The sequence below is a fragment of the Macaca nemestrina genome, chromosome 10 (genome assembly GCF_043159975.1).
Source record: "Macaca nemestrina isolate mMacNem1 chromosome 10, mMacNem.hap1, whole genome shotgun sequence".
Taxonomy (NCBI): Eukaryota; Metazoa; Chordata; class Mammalia; order Primates; family Cercopithecidae; genus Macaca; species Macaca nemestrina.
Genome location: NC_092134.1, coordinates 9,233,446 through 9,250,086, shown reverse-complemented (window position 1 = coordinate 9,250,086; position 16,641 = coordinate 9,233,446). Strand labels below are relative to the sequence as shown.

Sequence of the window (16,641 nt, the reverse complement as noted above, 5' to 3'; positions counted from 1 at the left end):
TCCCAGCACTTTAGGAGGCCAGGGCGGGTGGATCATGAGGTCAGGAGATCGAGACCAGCCTGGCCAAGATGGTGAAACCCTGTCTCTACTAAAAATACAAAAATTAGCTGGGTGTGGTGGCGCGTGCCTGTAACCCCAGCTACTCGGGAGATGGATGCAGAAGAATCGCTTGCACTGGGGAGGTGGAGGTTGCAGTGAGCCAAGATTGCGCCACTGCACTCCAGCCTGGTGACAGAGTGAGACTCTGTTTCAGAAAAAAAAAAAAAAAAGAATATTCAAAACCAGAGGCAATTTAAATACATGAATTATTGAAAATGACATCATATGATGTATATCATAAAATTGGCATTTCAGGTTTTTTTGCCAGCATTGTCCTTCAATCAGCACAGGACAAGTACAACTGTGGGAGTTACATCTGGAGAAGGCTTTGATTTCTCTGAGTACGAATCAGACCTGCCGCCCATGCCTGGGGAGACAGTAGAATATCACAGTATTCAATTAATACGGGATGAATTTTTAATGAATGTGCAGAAATTTGCAAGTAATATTCAAAGAACCATGCAGCAACTTGAAGGTAAGGTTTCATTTTCCTCCTTTTTAGTTAAGAATGGTTAATTTACTGTAGTTGGGATTACAGGTGCATGCCACCATGCCTGGCTAACTTTTACAACTTTTTTTTTTTTTTTTTTTTTGAGATGGAGTCTCACTCCAGATGGAGTCGCCCAGGCTGGAGTGCAGTGGCCGGATCTCAGCTAACTGCAAGCTCCGCCTCCTGGGTTCACGCCATTCTCCTGCCTCAGCCTCCCGAGTAGCTGGGACTACAGGCGCCCGCCACCTCGCCCGACTAGTTTTTTGTATTTTTTTTAGTAGAGACGGGGTTTCACTGTTTTAGCCAGGATGGTCTCGATCTCCTGACCTCGTGATCCGCCCGTCTCGGCCTCCCAAAGTGCTGGGATTACAGGCTTGAGCCACCGCGCCCGGCCGTTTTTTTTTTTTTTTTTTTAGACGGAGTCTCGCTCTGTCGCCCAGGCTGGAGTGCAGTGGTGCAGTCTCCAGTCACTGCAAGCCCCGCCTCCCGGGTTCACGCCATTCTCCTGCCTCAGCCTCCCGAGTAGCTGGGACTACAGGCACCTGCCACCTCGCCCGGCTAGTTTCTTTTTTGTATTTTTTAGTAGGGACGGGGTTTCACCGTGTTAGCCAGGATGGTCTTGATCTCCTGATCTCGTGATCCGCCCGTCTCGGCCTCCCAAAGTGCTGGGATCACAGGCTTGAACCACCGTGCCCAGCTGACTTTGTGTATTATTAGTCACTGTTAGTCTTTTTTTTTTTTTTTTTTTTTTTTGAGATGGAGTCTCACTCTGTTGCCCAGGCTGGAATGCAGTGGCGAGATCTCGGCTCACTGCAACCTCCACCCCCCGGGTTCAAGGGATTCTCCTGCCTCAGCCTCCCGAGGAGCTGGGATTACAGGCGTGCACCACCACACCCAGCTAATTTTTGTATTTTTAACAGAGACGGGGTTTTACCATGTTGGCCAGGCTGGTCTTAAACTCCTGACTTCCAATGATCCACCTGCCTCGGCCTCTCAGAGTGCTGGGATTACAGGTGTGAGCCACTGTGCCCGGCCTAGCACACGATTTTGAACACATTTTTCTTCATTGTTTTCTAGTAGTCAACATCCAGTGATGAGAAACTGAATGTTCTTCTAATTTTTCTCCCCTCTCCCTTTTACATGCTTTTAAGACCATCTGGTTATCCCTAGTGTTTTGATGTTAGGATGATGGGTCTGTGTGTGGTACTTTTTCCATTCATTTTTTAAACACTCGGTGTTTTCAGTCCAAAGACTGAAAAATTCTCTTGACATTTTCCTCCACTATTTGTTTTCTCTTGCTGAAATTCCTGCTGGAGGCATGTCTGGAGATTCTATTTCTTATCTTTTCTCTTGTATTTTTCATCTTTTTGTCTTTGTATTCTTTCCTGGAATGTTCTTCAACTTCTATGTTACCAACATTTGATTGCCAGTCATATCAGCTATTATATTTTTAATTTTTAAGACCTCTTATTCTCTGATTGTATTTTTTTTTTCATAGCATCCTGTTCTTGTTTGATGGATGCCATATGTCTCAAATCTCTGAGACAAATAGCTGGGCTTTCCTTTTGGAAATGTTCTCCTTTTGCCCTGCCCTGCCTCCTCTCCCCTCTCTTCCCCTTCCCTTTTCTTTCTTTTATTTTCTTTCCTTTCTTTTTTCTTTTCTTCTTTTTTTTTTGACAAGGTCTCACTCTGCCACCCAGGCTGGAGTGCAGTGGCACAAACATAGCTCACTGCAGTCTCAACCTTCTGGGAACTCAGGCAATCCTCCCACCTCAGCCTCCCAACTAGCTGGGATTACAGGCACACACCACCATGCCCGGCTAATTTTTGTATTTTTAGTAGAGGGGGGTTTTGCCACATTGGCCAGGCTGGTCTCGAACTCCTGACCGCAAGTGATCTTCCTGCCTAGGTCTCTCAAAGTGCTGAGATTACAGGTGCATGCCATCGTGCCTGGCCTGTTCTCCTTTTCTTTACACTATCTCAGTTTCCCCTGATGTCATTTTTCCCCTGATTTATGTTTGACTGACTGTTTCAGGCTAGTGGTTATCTAAAATATCTGCTGGTTCTTTGTTCAAGTTTTTAAAAACTGAAGTCACTAGGTTGTAAACTCAGGAACATATTAAATAACTAAATCATTCTGATCAAGCTTAACGCTGGAACAATTATCTAAAATATTTGAATTACATTCTAATGAAAGAGAATGAGATACAGATAGTATCAGGACAGGGGATGCATCAGATCTTATTATACTGATGAAGCTTGAGAGAAGACCCAGCCAGTGAACTTGAATGTTTTTCTTTGTAATCATTTTTCCTGAACGAGTGACTGACTGATCGCTTTTATTTTCCTAGGTGAGATCAAGTTAGAAATGCCAACCATCAGTGTGGAGGGAGAGGTGTCCGACCTGGCAGCTGACCCGGAAACTGTTGACATCTTGGAGCAGTGTGTGATAAACTGGCTGAACCAGATATCCATAGCGGTTGAGGGCCAACTGAAGAAGACACCTCAGGTAGTTTGTGTAGGGCTTTCAGAGAGCCCCGATCCAGGTCATGCTTACCATGCTGGGAAAGAGCCCAGAGTCTGGGGTCTGCATCGTCTGGCATCTTTTCTTACTGTTTTATGATTTCCTTAAGCCATCAAAATAAACACACCCAAAATATCACTTCTGGGCTTTCTGATGTTAATGTGCTACCAGGTTACTGCCTGGATTGATAAAGATAACACTTTAGATCAGTCGGGAAGCTTGGGCTGCCCAAAACAGGAAACCCAACTCAGTTTGATCAGCTAAGAAAGCAAATTCCTTGGCTCAGATAATGGAAAAGTCCAGAGGTAGGGTTGCCTTCAGGTCCAGTTTGATCAGGGCTCTGGCTAGGTTTCTCTCTGAATCTCTCAGTTCCAGACTCCTTTCTAGGGGCCGGGGAGCTTCATTCCTTAGGCTGGCTGCCTTGCAGCAGTTTCTGGCCTCACATCCGCACACCTCATCGTCCGGAGGAAAGCAGAGGGTGCTTCTAGCATTCCCAGCTGGAGCCCAGAGATTCACTCTGATTGGACCATGCTGGGTCGAGAGCCCACCCCTGAAGACCCTGAAGGATTGGACAGAAAGGAACGGATGCTGAGAAACCACCAAAGTGTCCACTCTGCACTAATGATGAGAGTTCTTTGTGTGTTCATTTCACCTCTCAGGGTAAAGGCCCTCTGGCTGAAATTGAATTCTGGAGGGAAAGAAATGCAACTTTAAGTGCTCTGCATGAACAAACAAAGCTTCCAATAGTCAGAAAAGTCTTGGATGTGATCAAGGAATCCGACTCCATGCTTGTGGCTAACCTGCAGCCAGTGTTTACCGAGTTATTCAAGCTCCACACGGAGGCCTCAGACAATGTGCGCTTTCTCTCCACCGTGGAGCGTTATTTCAAGGTACGCTGGGTGTGCTGCGCTTTGCAGTCAGCTCTGTCAAAGGGATTTCCTATGATTTAATTTCCCTTTTAAAAATGTTCAGCATTTGGCCAGTAGAAGTGGCTCAGGCCTGTAATCCCAGCATGAGGTGGGCAGATCGCTCGAGCTCAGGAGTTTGAGACCAGCCTGGCCAACATGGTGAAACCCTGTCTCTCCAAAAAATACAAAAATTAGCTGGGTTTGGTGGTGTGCACCTGTAGTTCCAGCTACTCAGGAGGCTGAGGTGGAAGGATTGCTTGAGCCTGGGAGATGGAGGTTGCAGTGAGCCACGATTGCGCCACTACACTCCAGCCTGGGCAACACAGTAAGACCCTGTCTCAGAAAAAAACCTCAGCATTTCAAAAACTGTGATAAAATAGATATGACACGATATTATCATTTTAACCACTACTAGGCGTACAGTTCAGTGGCACTAAATACATACACAATGCTATGTGTCCATTACACTATTTCCAAAACAGTTTCATCTTCCCAAACTGGAATTCTGTGTCCATTAAACACTAACTCCCCCTTCTTCCTTACCCTAAGTCCCTGGTAACTTCTTTTTTTTTTTTTTTGTTGAGACAGAGTCTCGCTTTGTTGCCCAGGCTGGGGTGCAGTGGCCAGATCTCAGCTCACTGCAAGCTCCGCCTCCCGGGTTTACGCCATTCTCCTGCCTCAGCCTCCCGAGTAGCTGGGACTACAGGCGCCCGCCACCTCGCCCGGCTAGTTTTTTGTATTTTTTAGTAGAGACGGGGTTTCACCATGTTAGCCAGGATGGTCTCGATCTCCTGACCTCGTGATCCGCCCGTCTCGGCCTCCCAAAGTGCTGGGATTACAGGCTTGAGCCACCGCGCCCGGCCAGTCCCTGGTAACTTCTGTTCTCCTTTCTGTCTTTGTAAATCTGACTACTCTAGGGACTTCATATAAGGGGGCCATGCAGGACTGATCCTGTGTGCAGTCTCTTTCATTCAGCATCATGTTTTCAACGTTCACCTGTATTGTAGCTTGGAAAGTGTTAGTGCTTCATTCCTTTCTATGGCAGAATCATATTCCATAGCATGGATAGACTACATTTTGTTCTCTCTTCATCAGTTGGTGAGCATTTGAGCTGTTTCTGCATTTTGGCTATTATGAAGAATGCTGCTACGAACATTCTTGTACAAGGATTTGTGTGGATGTATGTTTTCAATTATTCATGTATTATGCATAGGAGTGGAATAGCTGGGTCATATGATAACCGTTTAACCTTTTGAGGAATTTCTAGATTGTTTTCCAAAGTGGTTGTCCCATTTTACATTCTCAAGAGCAATACACGAAGGTTCTGGTTTTTCCATATCTTCACCACCACTTGTTATTGTCTGTCTTTCTGATAATAGCCATTGTGGTTTAATTTGCATTTCTTTAACAACTAGTGAGACTGAACAACTTTTTATGTACTTAACGTGCTTCTTGTCAATTTCATATTGTTGATGAAATGTCTGTTTTAATCTTTTGTCCATTATTTATTTGAGTTATTATTATAAGAGATTAAAAAAAGTCTGCTCACCTGGGCAACATAATGCAACACCATCTCTACAAAAATAAAAATAAAAAATTAGCCGGTGTAGTGGCGCATGCCTGCATTCCCAGCTTACTTGGGAGGCTGAGGTGGGAGGATCACTTGAGTCTGGAGGGGAGTCAAGGCTGCAGTAAGCCATGATTGTACCATTGCACTCCAGCCTGGGCACCAGACTTGGTCTCAAAAAAAAGAAAAAAAAAACAAGAGTGAAACTTCTTGCATGCTTACTGTTTTATGAAACTATTTGGACCCCAAGGCTAAGGGCTCTTCTGTGGCTCTCTCCTCTCTTGGTCAGAACATAACGCATGGGTCTGGCTTCCACGTGGTCCTGGACACCATCCCCGCCATGATGAGTGCCCTGCGGATGGTGTGGATCATCTCCCGACACTACAACAAAGACGAGAGGATGATTCCGCTCATGGAGCGCATCGCCTGGGAAATCGCCGAGAGAGTCTGTCGAGTGGTCAACCTGCGGACTTTGTTCAAGTAAGAAGCCATAGCGTTCATTTTTTTGTTTTGTTTTCACTTTTAACTTTTTAGATCTTAAACAGCTCTATTGAGCTATAATTCACATATAATTCTCTCACTTAAAATGTACAATTCACTGGCTCCTATGGCCAGGCACAGTGGCACACACCTGTAATCCCAGCACTTTGGGGGGGCCAAGGTGGTCAGATTGCTTGAGGCCAGAAGTTCGAGACCAGCCTAGCCAACATGGTGAAACCCCATCTCTACTAAAAATTCAAAACTTAGCTGAGTGTGGTGGCGCATGCCTGTAATCCCAGCTTCATGGGAGTCTGAAGCATGAGAATTGCTTGAACCTGGGAGACGGAGGTTGCAGTGAGTGGAGATCACACCATTACGTTCCAGCCTGGGTGACACAGCGAGACTCTGTCTCAAAAAAAAAAAAAAAGTACAATTCACTGGCTTTTAGTATATTCGCAGAATTGTGCAGCCATAACCACTATCAATGTTAGAACATTTTCTTCATCCCTCAAAAGAAAACGTGCCTTTTAGCAGTCACTCCCCACCTCTCCCTAATTGCCCTAGTCCTGGGAACCATACAGCGTGGGGTCTTTTGCATATGAATGGAATCAGACACTATGTGACTTTTATGTCTGACTTCTTTCACTTAGCATCATGTTTTAAAGGTTTATCCACATTGTAGCATGGATCAGTGCTTCATTCCTTTTTATGGCTAAATCATATTCCATTGTATGGAGATATATTTCGTTTCACGTACATTTATGTGTGTGTGTACACACACATATACATATATATCTATATGAAATTTTGTTTTAATTGCAACGTTCTTCCCCAGGTGTACCTGGAGAGACTGAGGCTGAGGTGGAACCACCTTTGAGGGTGTAGGGATGATAGAGGATGCTAAGGGAGACAGATAACTTTTTTCATTTTCTTAAAAAATATCTATATAGATGAGGCCGGGCACGGTGGCTCACGCCCGTAATTCCAGCACTTTGGGAGGCCAAGGTGGGTGGATCACTTGAGGTCAGGAGTTCAAGACCAGCCTGGCCAACATGGTGAAATCCTGTCTCAACTGAAAGTACGAAAAATTAGCTGGGTGTTTTGGTGGGCGCCTGTAATCCCAGCCACTCAGGAGGCTGAGGCAGGAGAATCACTTGAACCCGGGAGGTGGAGGCTGCGGTGAGCCGAGATCGTGCCTATGTCTATATCTATATCTATCTCATCATCTATCAGGATCTATCAGATCTATCAGGATATCTATGTAGATCTGTCTATATGTTTCTAGATAGATATCTATATTTACCTCTATCTATACAGATAGGTATCTATGTCTATCTCTATCCATCTATACAGATAGGTATCCATGTCTATGTATATGTATTTATATAGATAGTATATAAATGGAATCAGACACTGTGTGACTTATTATCTATAGATATCTATATCTATATGTATCCATATCTATATATAGACCGATCTCTCTCTCTGTATCTACCTGTATAGCTGGATCTCCATTTATATCTATCTGCATAGGTGAATTAGTTACCCAAAGGGAGGCATTGTCCTGCGCCCTGTTGCAGCTGCCGCTGTTGACCTCTGGCCTGGGGCCAAGGCCTCCTGCCCCTTCTGGTGTAGGGAGCGAGGTCACCAGGCCGCCCCGGCCCTGCACGCTGGCTGGCGGCTGCCGCGGGCAACTCGCAGCTTGGGACTCCTGCCCTTGCACATGGGGCAGGGCAGCCTCTCGCCCCCTCCGCCTTTTCTGATGAGGCCGCGTGATGAGGCCGTGAACCCGGGGGGCGCCCGGGTCAGAATTTCCCGGGACACTGGCTGCCCAGCTGGGTAGCGCGGCCGGACCCGGAGCTCCACCCTCCTCCCATCACGGCATCTCTTGGCTTCGCAGAGAAAATCGAGCGAGTGCCCAAAACAAAACCCTGGACGCCAGGAACACCCTCAAGCTGTGGAAAAAGGCCTATTTTGACACCCGGGCCAAGATAGAGGCCTCGGGGAGGGAAGCTCGGTGGGAGTTTGACCGGAAGCGGCTGTTCGAGAGGACGGATTACATGGCCACCATCTGCCAGGACCTGTCCGACATTCTGCAGGTAGGGGCTGGGCGAAGGCCGGCGGAATTTGCCCCATGGAAGGCAGTTGGCGTTTGACAGTGGCCCTCTCCATGTCAGGTAGGAGCTGGGCGTCAGAAAGGGCCTGGCAGGGAGAAGCCCTTCAAAGAAAGAACATACGGAATATACTAGAATGGACCAGAGTACACCAGAGCTTTGCAACTTTTTGTTGCTTTCCCTGACATTCCTCCATACCCCTGCTTTTTGGCTTTCCTTTGACTTTTTTTTTTTTTTTTTTTTTTTTTTTTTTTGAGACGGAGTCTCGCTCTGTCGCCCAGGCTGGAGTGCAGTGGCCGGATCTCAGCTCACTGCAAGCTCCGCCTCCCGGGTTCGCGCCATTTTCCTGCCTCAGCCTCCCGAGTAGCTGGAACTACAGGCGCCCGCCACCGTGCCCGGCTATTTTTTTGTATTCTTTAGTAGAGACGGGGTTTCACCGTGTTAGCCAGGATGGTCTCGATCTCCTGACGTCGTGATCCGCCCGTCTCGGCCTCCCAAAGTGCTGGGATTACAGGCTTGAGCCACCGCGCCCGGCCTCCTTTGACCTTTTTGGCCACTCCTTCTCCATGTCTTTTGCAAAGCTCCCCTCCTCTGTCTTCTCCTTAAATGTCGGAATCCCTCGGAGGCCAGTCTGAGACCTCTCTCACTCTCTCCCTAAGCCAGGCCCAGTCTTCCCGGAACTCCATGAGTAGACAAAGTGCCGAGTGGCCAATTGAATTAGCCACGGCCCTTGTCTCCTGAAGGTTCACCTACCCCTTCATTCTAAATACATTCATGGAGAACTCACTGTGTTCTGGGCACTCAGATGTCTTGCTGCTAGAGGAACCACAGTGAGTGCAAAGCAGGGCCGGCTGTGGTGTGGCAGCGCCCCACACTAGAGGGAAGTGATGCCCTGTGCTCAGGGGCAGGAAAAAAAATGCTGTAAAAAGAATTCAGGTAGGCTAGGCATGATGCATGATGGCTCACACCTGTAATCCCAGCACTTTGTGAGGCTGGGGTGGGAGGATCCCTTGAACCCAGGAATTTGGGACCATCCTGGGCAACATAGCAAGACCCTGTCTATAAAAAATACAAAAATTAGCCAGGTGTGGTGGTGCACACCTGTAGTCATAGCTACTCAGGAGGCTGAGGTGGAATGTTGGCTTGAGTCTGAGAGGTTGAGACTGCAGTGAGCCATGGTCACGCCAGTGTACTCCAGCCTGGGCAACAGAGTGAGACCTTTCTTCAAAAAAAGAAAAAAAAAAGAATAAAAAACATAAAGCTTTTTTTGGCTGGGTGCAGTGGCTCAAACCTGTAATCCCAGCACTTTGGGAGGCTGAGGTGGGTGGATCACAAGGTCAGGAGTTCAAGACCAGCCTGACCAACATGGTGAAACCCCGTCTCTATGAAAAATACAAAAATTAGCTGGGTGTGGTAGCGGGCGCCTGTAATCCCAGCTACTTGGGAGGCTGAGGCAGGAGAATTGCTTGAACCCAGGAGGTAGAGGTTGCAGTGAGCTATGCCACTGCACTCCAGCCTGGGCGACAGAGCGAGACTCTGCCTCAAAACAAAAACAAAAACAATTTAACCTCTGTGTGGAATCACCGTAGCTTGTGTGTGCACGGGTATTTCATTGTTACCAGAACAGTGGAAACGCTGCACAGAACTACCTCAGTGGCTTATCATCTCACCTCTTGTTTTTCTTTGTGAGACAGAGGGTCTCGCTCTGTCACCCAGGCTGGAGTGCAGTGGCGCGATCTTAGGTCACTGCAACCTCTGCCTTCCAGGTTGAAGTGATTCTCCTGCCTCAGCCTCCTGAGTAGCTGGGATTACAGGCATGCACCACCACCCCTGGCTAATTTTTGCATTTTTAGTAGGGACAGGGTTTGCCAGGCTGGTCTTGAACTCCTGGCCTCAACTGAAATGCCCACCTCAGCCTCCCTGAAGCACTTTCCACTGCAAATGCAAAGGCCCTGAGGCAGAAAGGGATATGGCCTTGGAGGAAGGTGTGGGTGGCTGCAATGCGGGGAGGAACAGACAGGCGCAGACCCGGATCTATCCTATGTGCCTTGGGCATAGTACTGAAGGGCTTAGTCAGGGAGGAGGTTAATGTGTGACATGATTCTTGCCCCAAGGTCAATCTAGATATGCTATCCATGTGTAGTTCTAATATTCACAGGAAAACCCATATGTAATCTCCTCATTGTTCCGTTTGGACAGGTTTTGGAGGAATTTTATAACATATTTGGTCCAGAACTAAAGGCAGTGACGGGGGACCCCAAACGCATTGACGATGTCCTGTGCAGGGTGGACGGCCTAGTCACTCCCATGGAAAACCTGACCTTTGACCCCTTCAGCATCAAGTCCTCCCAGTTCTGGAAATATGTGATGGATGAATTCAAGATTGAAGTTCTGGCAAGTGACCCATCTATTGAGTCCATCTTGGGAGTGGACACCATGTTTTCTCTGTGTTAAATTTGTTGGGTTATTTGGTGATGCTTAGGGTCTTTTTTTTTTTTTTTTTAAATTAAAATCACAAGTAATACCTGCTTATTAATTGTAAAAAACAAAAACAATACAGAAGTGCATAAGGTAAAAATGAACATTCCTCAATCTTCTTTGTCCCCACAACCATTCTCCGTATGGGATAAGTTTAAGTTGAGCTAGACACAGTAGCATTTCTACAAAGTTTGTTTTGTCCGATATAAGTTCACCTGTCTAGGAGTGAAGTTAGGTGAACTTCACTACAAACCAGATATGGCAAGAGAATCACAAAGCACCCTGTGAGGTTTTGAGAATTGTGTTTTGTCAGAAGACTGAGGGCATGGAGAGCCAATTGGAAACAACCTTTGGGATTGGGGAAGCTTTGGACGGGGGAAATGAGGACGAGGAAGGAGGCTGAGACAGCGGAGGGGGTTTCAAGTGGGAGGAACAGTGTAAATGAAGGTGACAGACCTGAGAAAAACAGGAATTGTCCGAGGCAGAGCAAACAGAGGGGTTTGGCATAACACATATGGGTAGTAGAGGGAAATCAAGCTAGAAAGATGGGTTGGGTGAATAATTGGTGATGAACAAACAGGACTAGAGTGAGGAAGGAGACTTACTTCAGTAGGCAATAGGGCACCATAGAAGGTGGTTGACCAAGGAATGATATAGCCAGAATTATAGGTCAGATGTAGCGGCTCATGCCTGTCATGCCAGCACTTTGGGAGGCTGAGGAGAGAGGATTGCTTGAACCCAGGAGTTTGAGACCAGCCTGGGCAACCTAATGAGACACCCGTCTCTACAAAAAAACTTAAAAAAAAAATTAGCCAGGCATGGTGGCTCCTTCCTGTAGTCCCAGCTACTTAGGAGCTGAGGGGGGAGGATCCCTTGAACCTGGGAGGTCGAGGTTGCAGTGAGCTGGCTGAGATCACACCATTGTACTGTAACCTGGGGGACAGAGTAAGATTCTGTCTCAAAAAAAAAAAAAAATGTGAAAAAACCAAAATCAAGGTTTATACTTCAGGAAGATTTCTCTGGCTACAGCATAGGCTGCTTGGGCTAGGGAACAACAGAGAGTGGGGAGATGATATAGGAGGTGATAACCTGAGGTGCTGGGGAGGCAGAGTCCATCAGAGAGAGGCTGCAGCTGAGAATCAGATTTCACTTCCCACAGCAGGAAGAGTGACCCATCGTGCTCACCTTTTCAGTCTCATGTAGGAAGCATGATTAGGAGCATCCCTATTTATGTCTTACACAGTTGTTTTTATAACCTCACAGCATCTTTTTATAAGGAAAACCCTAGATAGTTCTACTTGGTTATATAGACATTACCATGTTAACAGTATCTAATTTTATCAGCTGCTATTTTTTTTTTTTTTTTTTTTTTGAGATGGAGTCTTGCTCTGTCACCCAGGCTGGAGTGCAGTGGCCGGATCTCAGCTCACTGCAAGCTCCGCCTCCCGGGTTTACGCCATTCTCCTGCCTCAGCCTCCCGAGTAGCTGGGATTACAGGCTTGAGCCACCTCGCCCGGCTAGTTTTTTGTATTTTTTAGTAGAGACGGAGTTTCACCGTGTTAGCCAGGATGGTCTCGATCTCCTGACCTCATGATCCGCCCGCCTCGGCCTCCCAAAGTGCTGGGATTACAGGCTTGAGCCACCGCGCCCGGCCTTTTTTTTTTTTTTGAGATGGAGTCTCGCTCTGTCGCCCAGGCTGGAGTGCAGTGGCATAATCTCGGCTCACTGCAAGCTCTGCCTCCTGGGTTCACACCATTCTCCTGCCTCAGCCTCCCATGTAGCTAGGACTACAGGTGCCCGCCACTGCTCCCGGCTAATATTTTGTATTTTTAGTGGAGATGGGGTTTCACCGTGTTAGCCAGGATGGTCTCGATCTCCTGACCTTGTGATCTGCCCGTCTCGGCCTCCCAAAGTGCTGGGATTACAGGCATGAGCCACCGTGCCCGGCCTATCAGCTGCTATTTTAAGTGTTATTTGCTTTTTCAGTTGAAGCTTTTTTGATTTTCTTTTATTATCTTTTATTTTTTAGAGACAGGGTCTTGCTCTGTTGCTCAGGCTAGAGTGCAGTGTTGTAATCCTGGCTTACTGCAGCCTCAACTTTCTGGGCTCAAGTGATCCTTCCACCTCAGCCTCCCAAGTAGTTGGGAGCACAAGCATGTGTCTGGCTAATTTCTAAAATTTTTAAATGGAGATGAGGTTTCACTATGTTGCCCAGGTTGGTCTTTAACTCCTGGCCTCAAGTGATCCTCCTGCCTCAGCCTCCCAAATAAATTGGACTTTTCATCAAAGTCACTTAATCAAGTGATACTGAAGGATTCATAATAAGAAAAAGCAGCCCATGCTTAACTCCTTCCTCATTCTTGCTGTCATTTTCCACAATTTTAGATGTTTCTTTTGTTGTTAACCCCCATATTTTTTTAAGAACAAGCCAATGTGGTTATTTCCTGATTTATTAATTTAGGCTTCTGTTAACTTCTCAGAGTAGATACAGGCTGGACTCTCCTGTTTCTAATCCCATTTGCCTCTTTGTCATCTAACACAGTTTCTTCATAACTTTTAGATAAATTAATGGCTAGTATTTACTTATTATGTCTATGCAAATATTGTTCACTGCTGAGCTGGGAAGTCCATCAAAACTACAATACCTTTCTTGGCCAACCCTTCAACTTTCCTGGAGTTAATAATTGCTTTTGTTTTTTATTCACCTGGTTATTTATGTACCCATTGTTAATTTTTTCCAACTTCTTTAATATCTCTGTCACATACCTATCAATAGCAGGCTCTAAATACTTAAAATATATCAGTGCCATTATTTACCTAGAGGCCTTCCTCCCAGAGCTCACTGTCCTCCTACTCTAGTCTAGCTTGTTCTCTCCCTTTCTTTCTTTCTTTCTTTCTTTCTTTCTTTCTTTCTTTCTTTCTTTCTTTCTTTCTTTCTTTCTTTCTTTCTTTCTTTCTTTCTTTCCTTTCTTTCTTTCTTTCTTTTTCTTTCTTTCCTTCCTTCCTTCCTTCCTTCCTTTTCTTTCTTTCCTCTTTCTCTTTCTTTCTCTCTTTCTCTCTCTTTCTTTCTCTCTTTCTTTCTTTTCTTTCTTTTCTTTCTTTCTTTTCTTGACAGAGTTTCGCTCTTTTTGCCCAGGCTGGAGTGTAATGGCGAGATCTTGGCTCACTGCAACCTCTGCCTCCAAGGTTCAAGTGATTCTCTTGCCTCAGCCTTCTGAGTAGCTGGGATTACAGGTGCATGCCACCATGCCCAGCTACTTTTTGTGTTTTTTAGTAGAGACACGGTTTCACCATGTTGGCCAGGCTGGTCTTGAACTTCTGACCTCAAGTGATCCACCCACCCCGGACTCCCAAAGTGCTGGGATTACAGGCATGAGCCACCACACCTGGCCAGCTTGTTTGCTTTTTAAGCCTGTTACAAAGCAGTCTAGGACCCTAAGACTTCCTATCTTCTCTCATCTGTGTTGGATTTTCTATTTTCTAGATCTCACTTCTTCCTCTTTCCTTGTTTACTCCCTCATTTTGCTGGAGCACATTTAGTAGCTTCCTAAGTAAGGTTTCATGAGACATATATTTTTTGAGTCTTGTATGTATGAATTCTGAAATAACAGGTATAGAATTCAAAGTTGAAAATAACTTTTCTTTAGAAATTTGAAGTTTTTTTATTGATTTCCAGCTTCCAATATTAGAAGTCTGATGTTATTCTTGAGTTAATTTTTCTAGAACTAACCTTCCACTCTTTTATAGAATGGAGTGAGAATGGGAGGGATTGAGGCTGCAGAGTGGCCTGACTGTGCAGGGTGAGAAAGGGATTCCCTGTTTGCCCCTCACCTTCATGCACACTGACCCCCTTCCTGGGGCCCAGTGCCTCCAAATGTTAAGCCTTCTGGAGTTTGTCTTCAAGGAATAAACAGGGACTCACTTGCGCACCCTATTTTCAGCATTAGGTTGTAACTACCTGCCTTAGTTACTTTCTTTCTTTCTTTCTTTTTTTTTTGGGAGGGAGTCTCCCTCTGTCACCCAGACTGGAGTGCAGGGGTGCAATCTCGGCTCACTGCAAGCTCCGCCTCCTGTGTTCATGCCATTCTCCTGCCTCAGCCTCCTGAGTAGCTGGGACTACAGGTGCCCGCCACCACACCTGGCTAATTTTTTGTATTTTTGTATTTTGTATTTAGTAGAGACAGGTTTTCACCGTGTTAGCCAGGATGATCTCGATCTCCTGACCTCGTGATCTGCCTGCCTCGGCCTCCCAAAGTACTGGGATTAGAGGTGTGAGCCACTGCACCCTGCCCTGCCTTACTTAAAATTCCTGGACTATCTCCTCTGTTGTTGTGTTCTCTCCCTTATGTTTTGTTTATATGAGTTAATACTTTAAAAAATTCCTTTACCTTTCAACTGGTTGGGGAGCGAGATCAGGAAATCAACATAACCAGTCTGCCACTTTAAATTGGATACCAGCCTCCATTAATGTGCCGTAGAAATCTGTCCCAAGCCACTGAGTTTTTTTTTCTCTCATTTCTTGCCACTTTATTTTGGCAGGATAATTACAGGGGCATGAAGGTTGTTTTCTTGATTTTTTTGCAGGTTATTGAGAAAGAAGCAAAACATTTTATTGATGAATCTTTTAAGACGCTTCGATCCGCTGAAGCAGCATTTGACATGCTTTTAAAATTTAAGCACATTCGTTCACGGGAGGCTGTTAATCGACAAATGATGATGAAATTTAATGATATTCTTGCACAGTACTGTAAAGAGGTAATTGAAAAATCGATAGCTGCCATAGCATTAAAAATACACTTGGCAAAATGTGAACAATTGAATTCCACTGTTGTCTGTCTTTCCCATCTGAATTCAGAGAAACTAGAATTTCCCCAAATTAGCATGTTACATAATACAGGTAACCCAAACAAAGTGGGTTTGTTTATTTAGTGGAAAAATTCAATAAGAATTAAGTATATTATGATTTACTCACATTGTGGTGGGCCCTGTATGGGTTAATAATAATCATGGTAATAATAGTAATCATAGTTAACCATGTCCAAGGATCATATATGTATTTATAATTAACTCGGAACAATGTACCTGGTGCTCGCATATCTCAAGTATGGTGTTAGGCACAGAGATAGAGAGATGAACAAAACACGGATTCTGCCTTTAAAGAAGTCAGTATCTAGTTGGAGAAATAGACCAAAAAATGCTTATAATCTGCTGGGCACGGTGACTCATGCCTGTAATCCTAGCACTTTGGAAGGCCGAGGCTGGTGGATTGCTTGAGTTTAGAAGTTGGAGACCAGCCTGGGCAACATAGCAAAACTCCATTTCTACAAAAAATACAAAAATTATCCTGGTGTGGTGGCGTACGCCTATGGTCTCAGCTACTTGGGAGGCAGAGGTGGGAGGATCACCTGGGCCAAGGGAGGTCGAGGCTGCAAGTGAGCCATGATCTTGCCACTGTACTCCAGCCTGGGCAACAGAATGAAGCCCTGTCTTAAAAAAAAAATGCTGGCCAGCCGCAGTGGCTCATGCCTGTAATCTCAGCACCTGGGGAGGCCGAGGCAGGTGGATCACTTGAGATCAGGAGTTCGAGACCAGCCTGGCCAACATGGTGAAACCCCCTCTCTACTAAAAATACAAAAATTAGCCAGGCATGGTGGTGGTGCCTGTAATCCCAGCTACTCAGGAGGCTGAGGCAGGAGAATCACTTGAACCTGGGAGGTGGAGGTTGCAGTGAGCTGAGATTGCGCCACTGCACTCCAGCCTGGGTGACAAGAGCGAAACTTTGTCTCGAAAAGAAAAAAAAAAAAAGAAAAAAATGCTTATAATCTTATTTAGAAGACAAAATGAGAATATGTGGAATGATTAGATGAGCATAAGGTAGTATAACAAAAGGCCTAAGGTGGTCTCCTGATGTCTTAGTTTCTCAATGCTGCTGGAACTAATGACCACAGATGTAGTGACTTAGAATAACACAGATTTATTCT

General features: G+C 45.6%; 1 protein-coding gene across 7 annotated transcripts in view; it reads left to right on the top strand.

Annotated features, from left to right (window-relative positions):
- Positions 1 to 16,641, top strand: part of LOC105495444 (dynein axonemal heavy chain 10) — a 177,910-nt gene that overhangs the window by 18,669 nt on the left and 142,600 nt on the right. For 6 of the 7 annotated variants that reach the window (XM_071070839.1, XM_071070840.1, XM_071070841.1 and 3 more), the window contains exons 6-12: positions 355 to 574; positions 2,941 to 3,098; positions 3,773 to 4,003; positions 5,878 to 6,068; positions 7,969 to 8,167; positions 10,382 to 10,576; positions 15,245 to 15,415. In XM_071070839.1, coding sequence (XP_070926940.1) covers positions 355 to 574; positions 2,941 to 3,098; positions 3,773 to 4,003; positions 5,878 to 6,068; positions 7,969 to 8,167; positions 10,382 to 10,576; positions 15,245 to 15,415 — 1,365 coding nt within the window. Of the gene's footprint in view, positions 1 to 354; positions 575 to 2,940; positions 3,099 to 3,772; positions 4,004 to 5,877; positions 6,069 to 7,968; positions 8,168 to 10,381; positions 10,577 to 11,086; positions 11,108 to 15,244; positions 15,416 to 16,641 lie in introns of those variants that run through there. The other variant, XM_071070844.1, reaches the window with a different exon arrangement.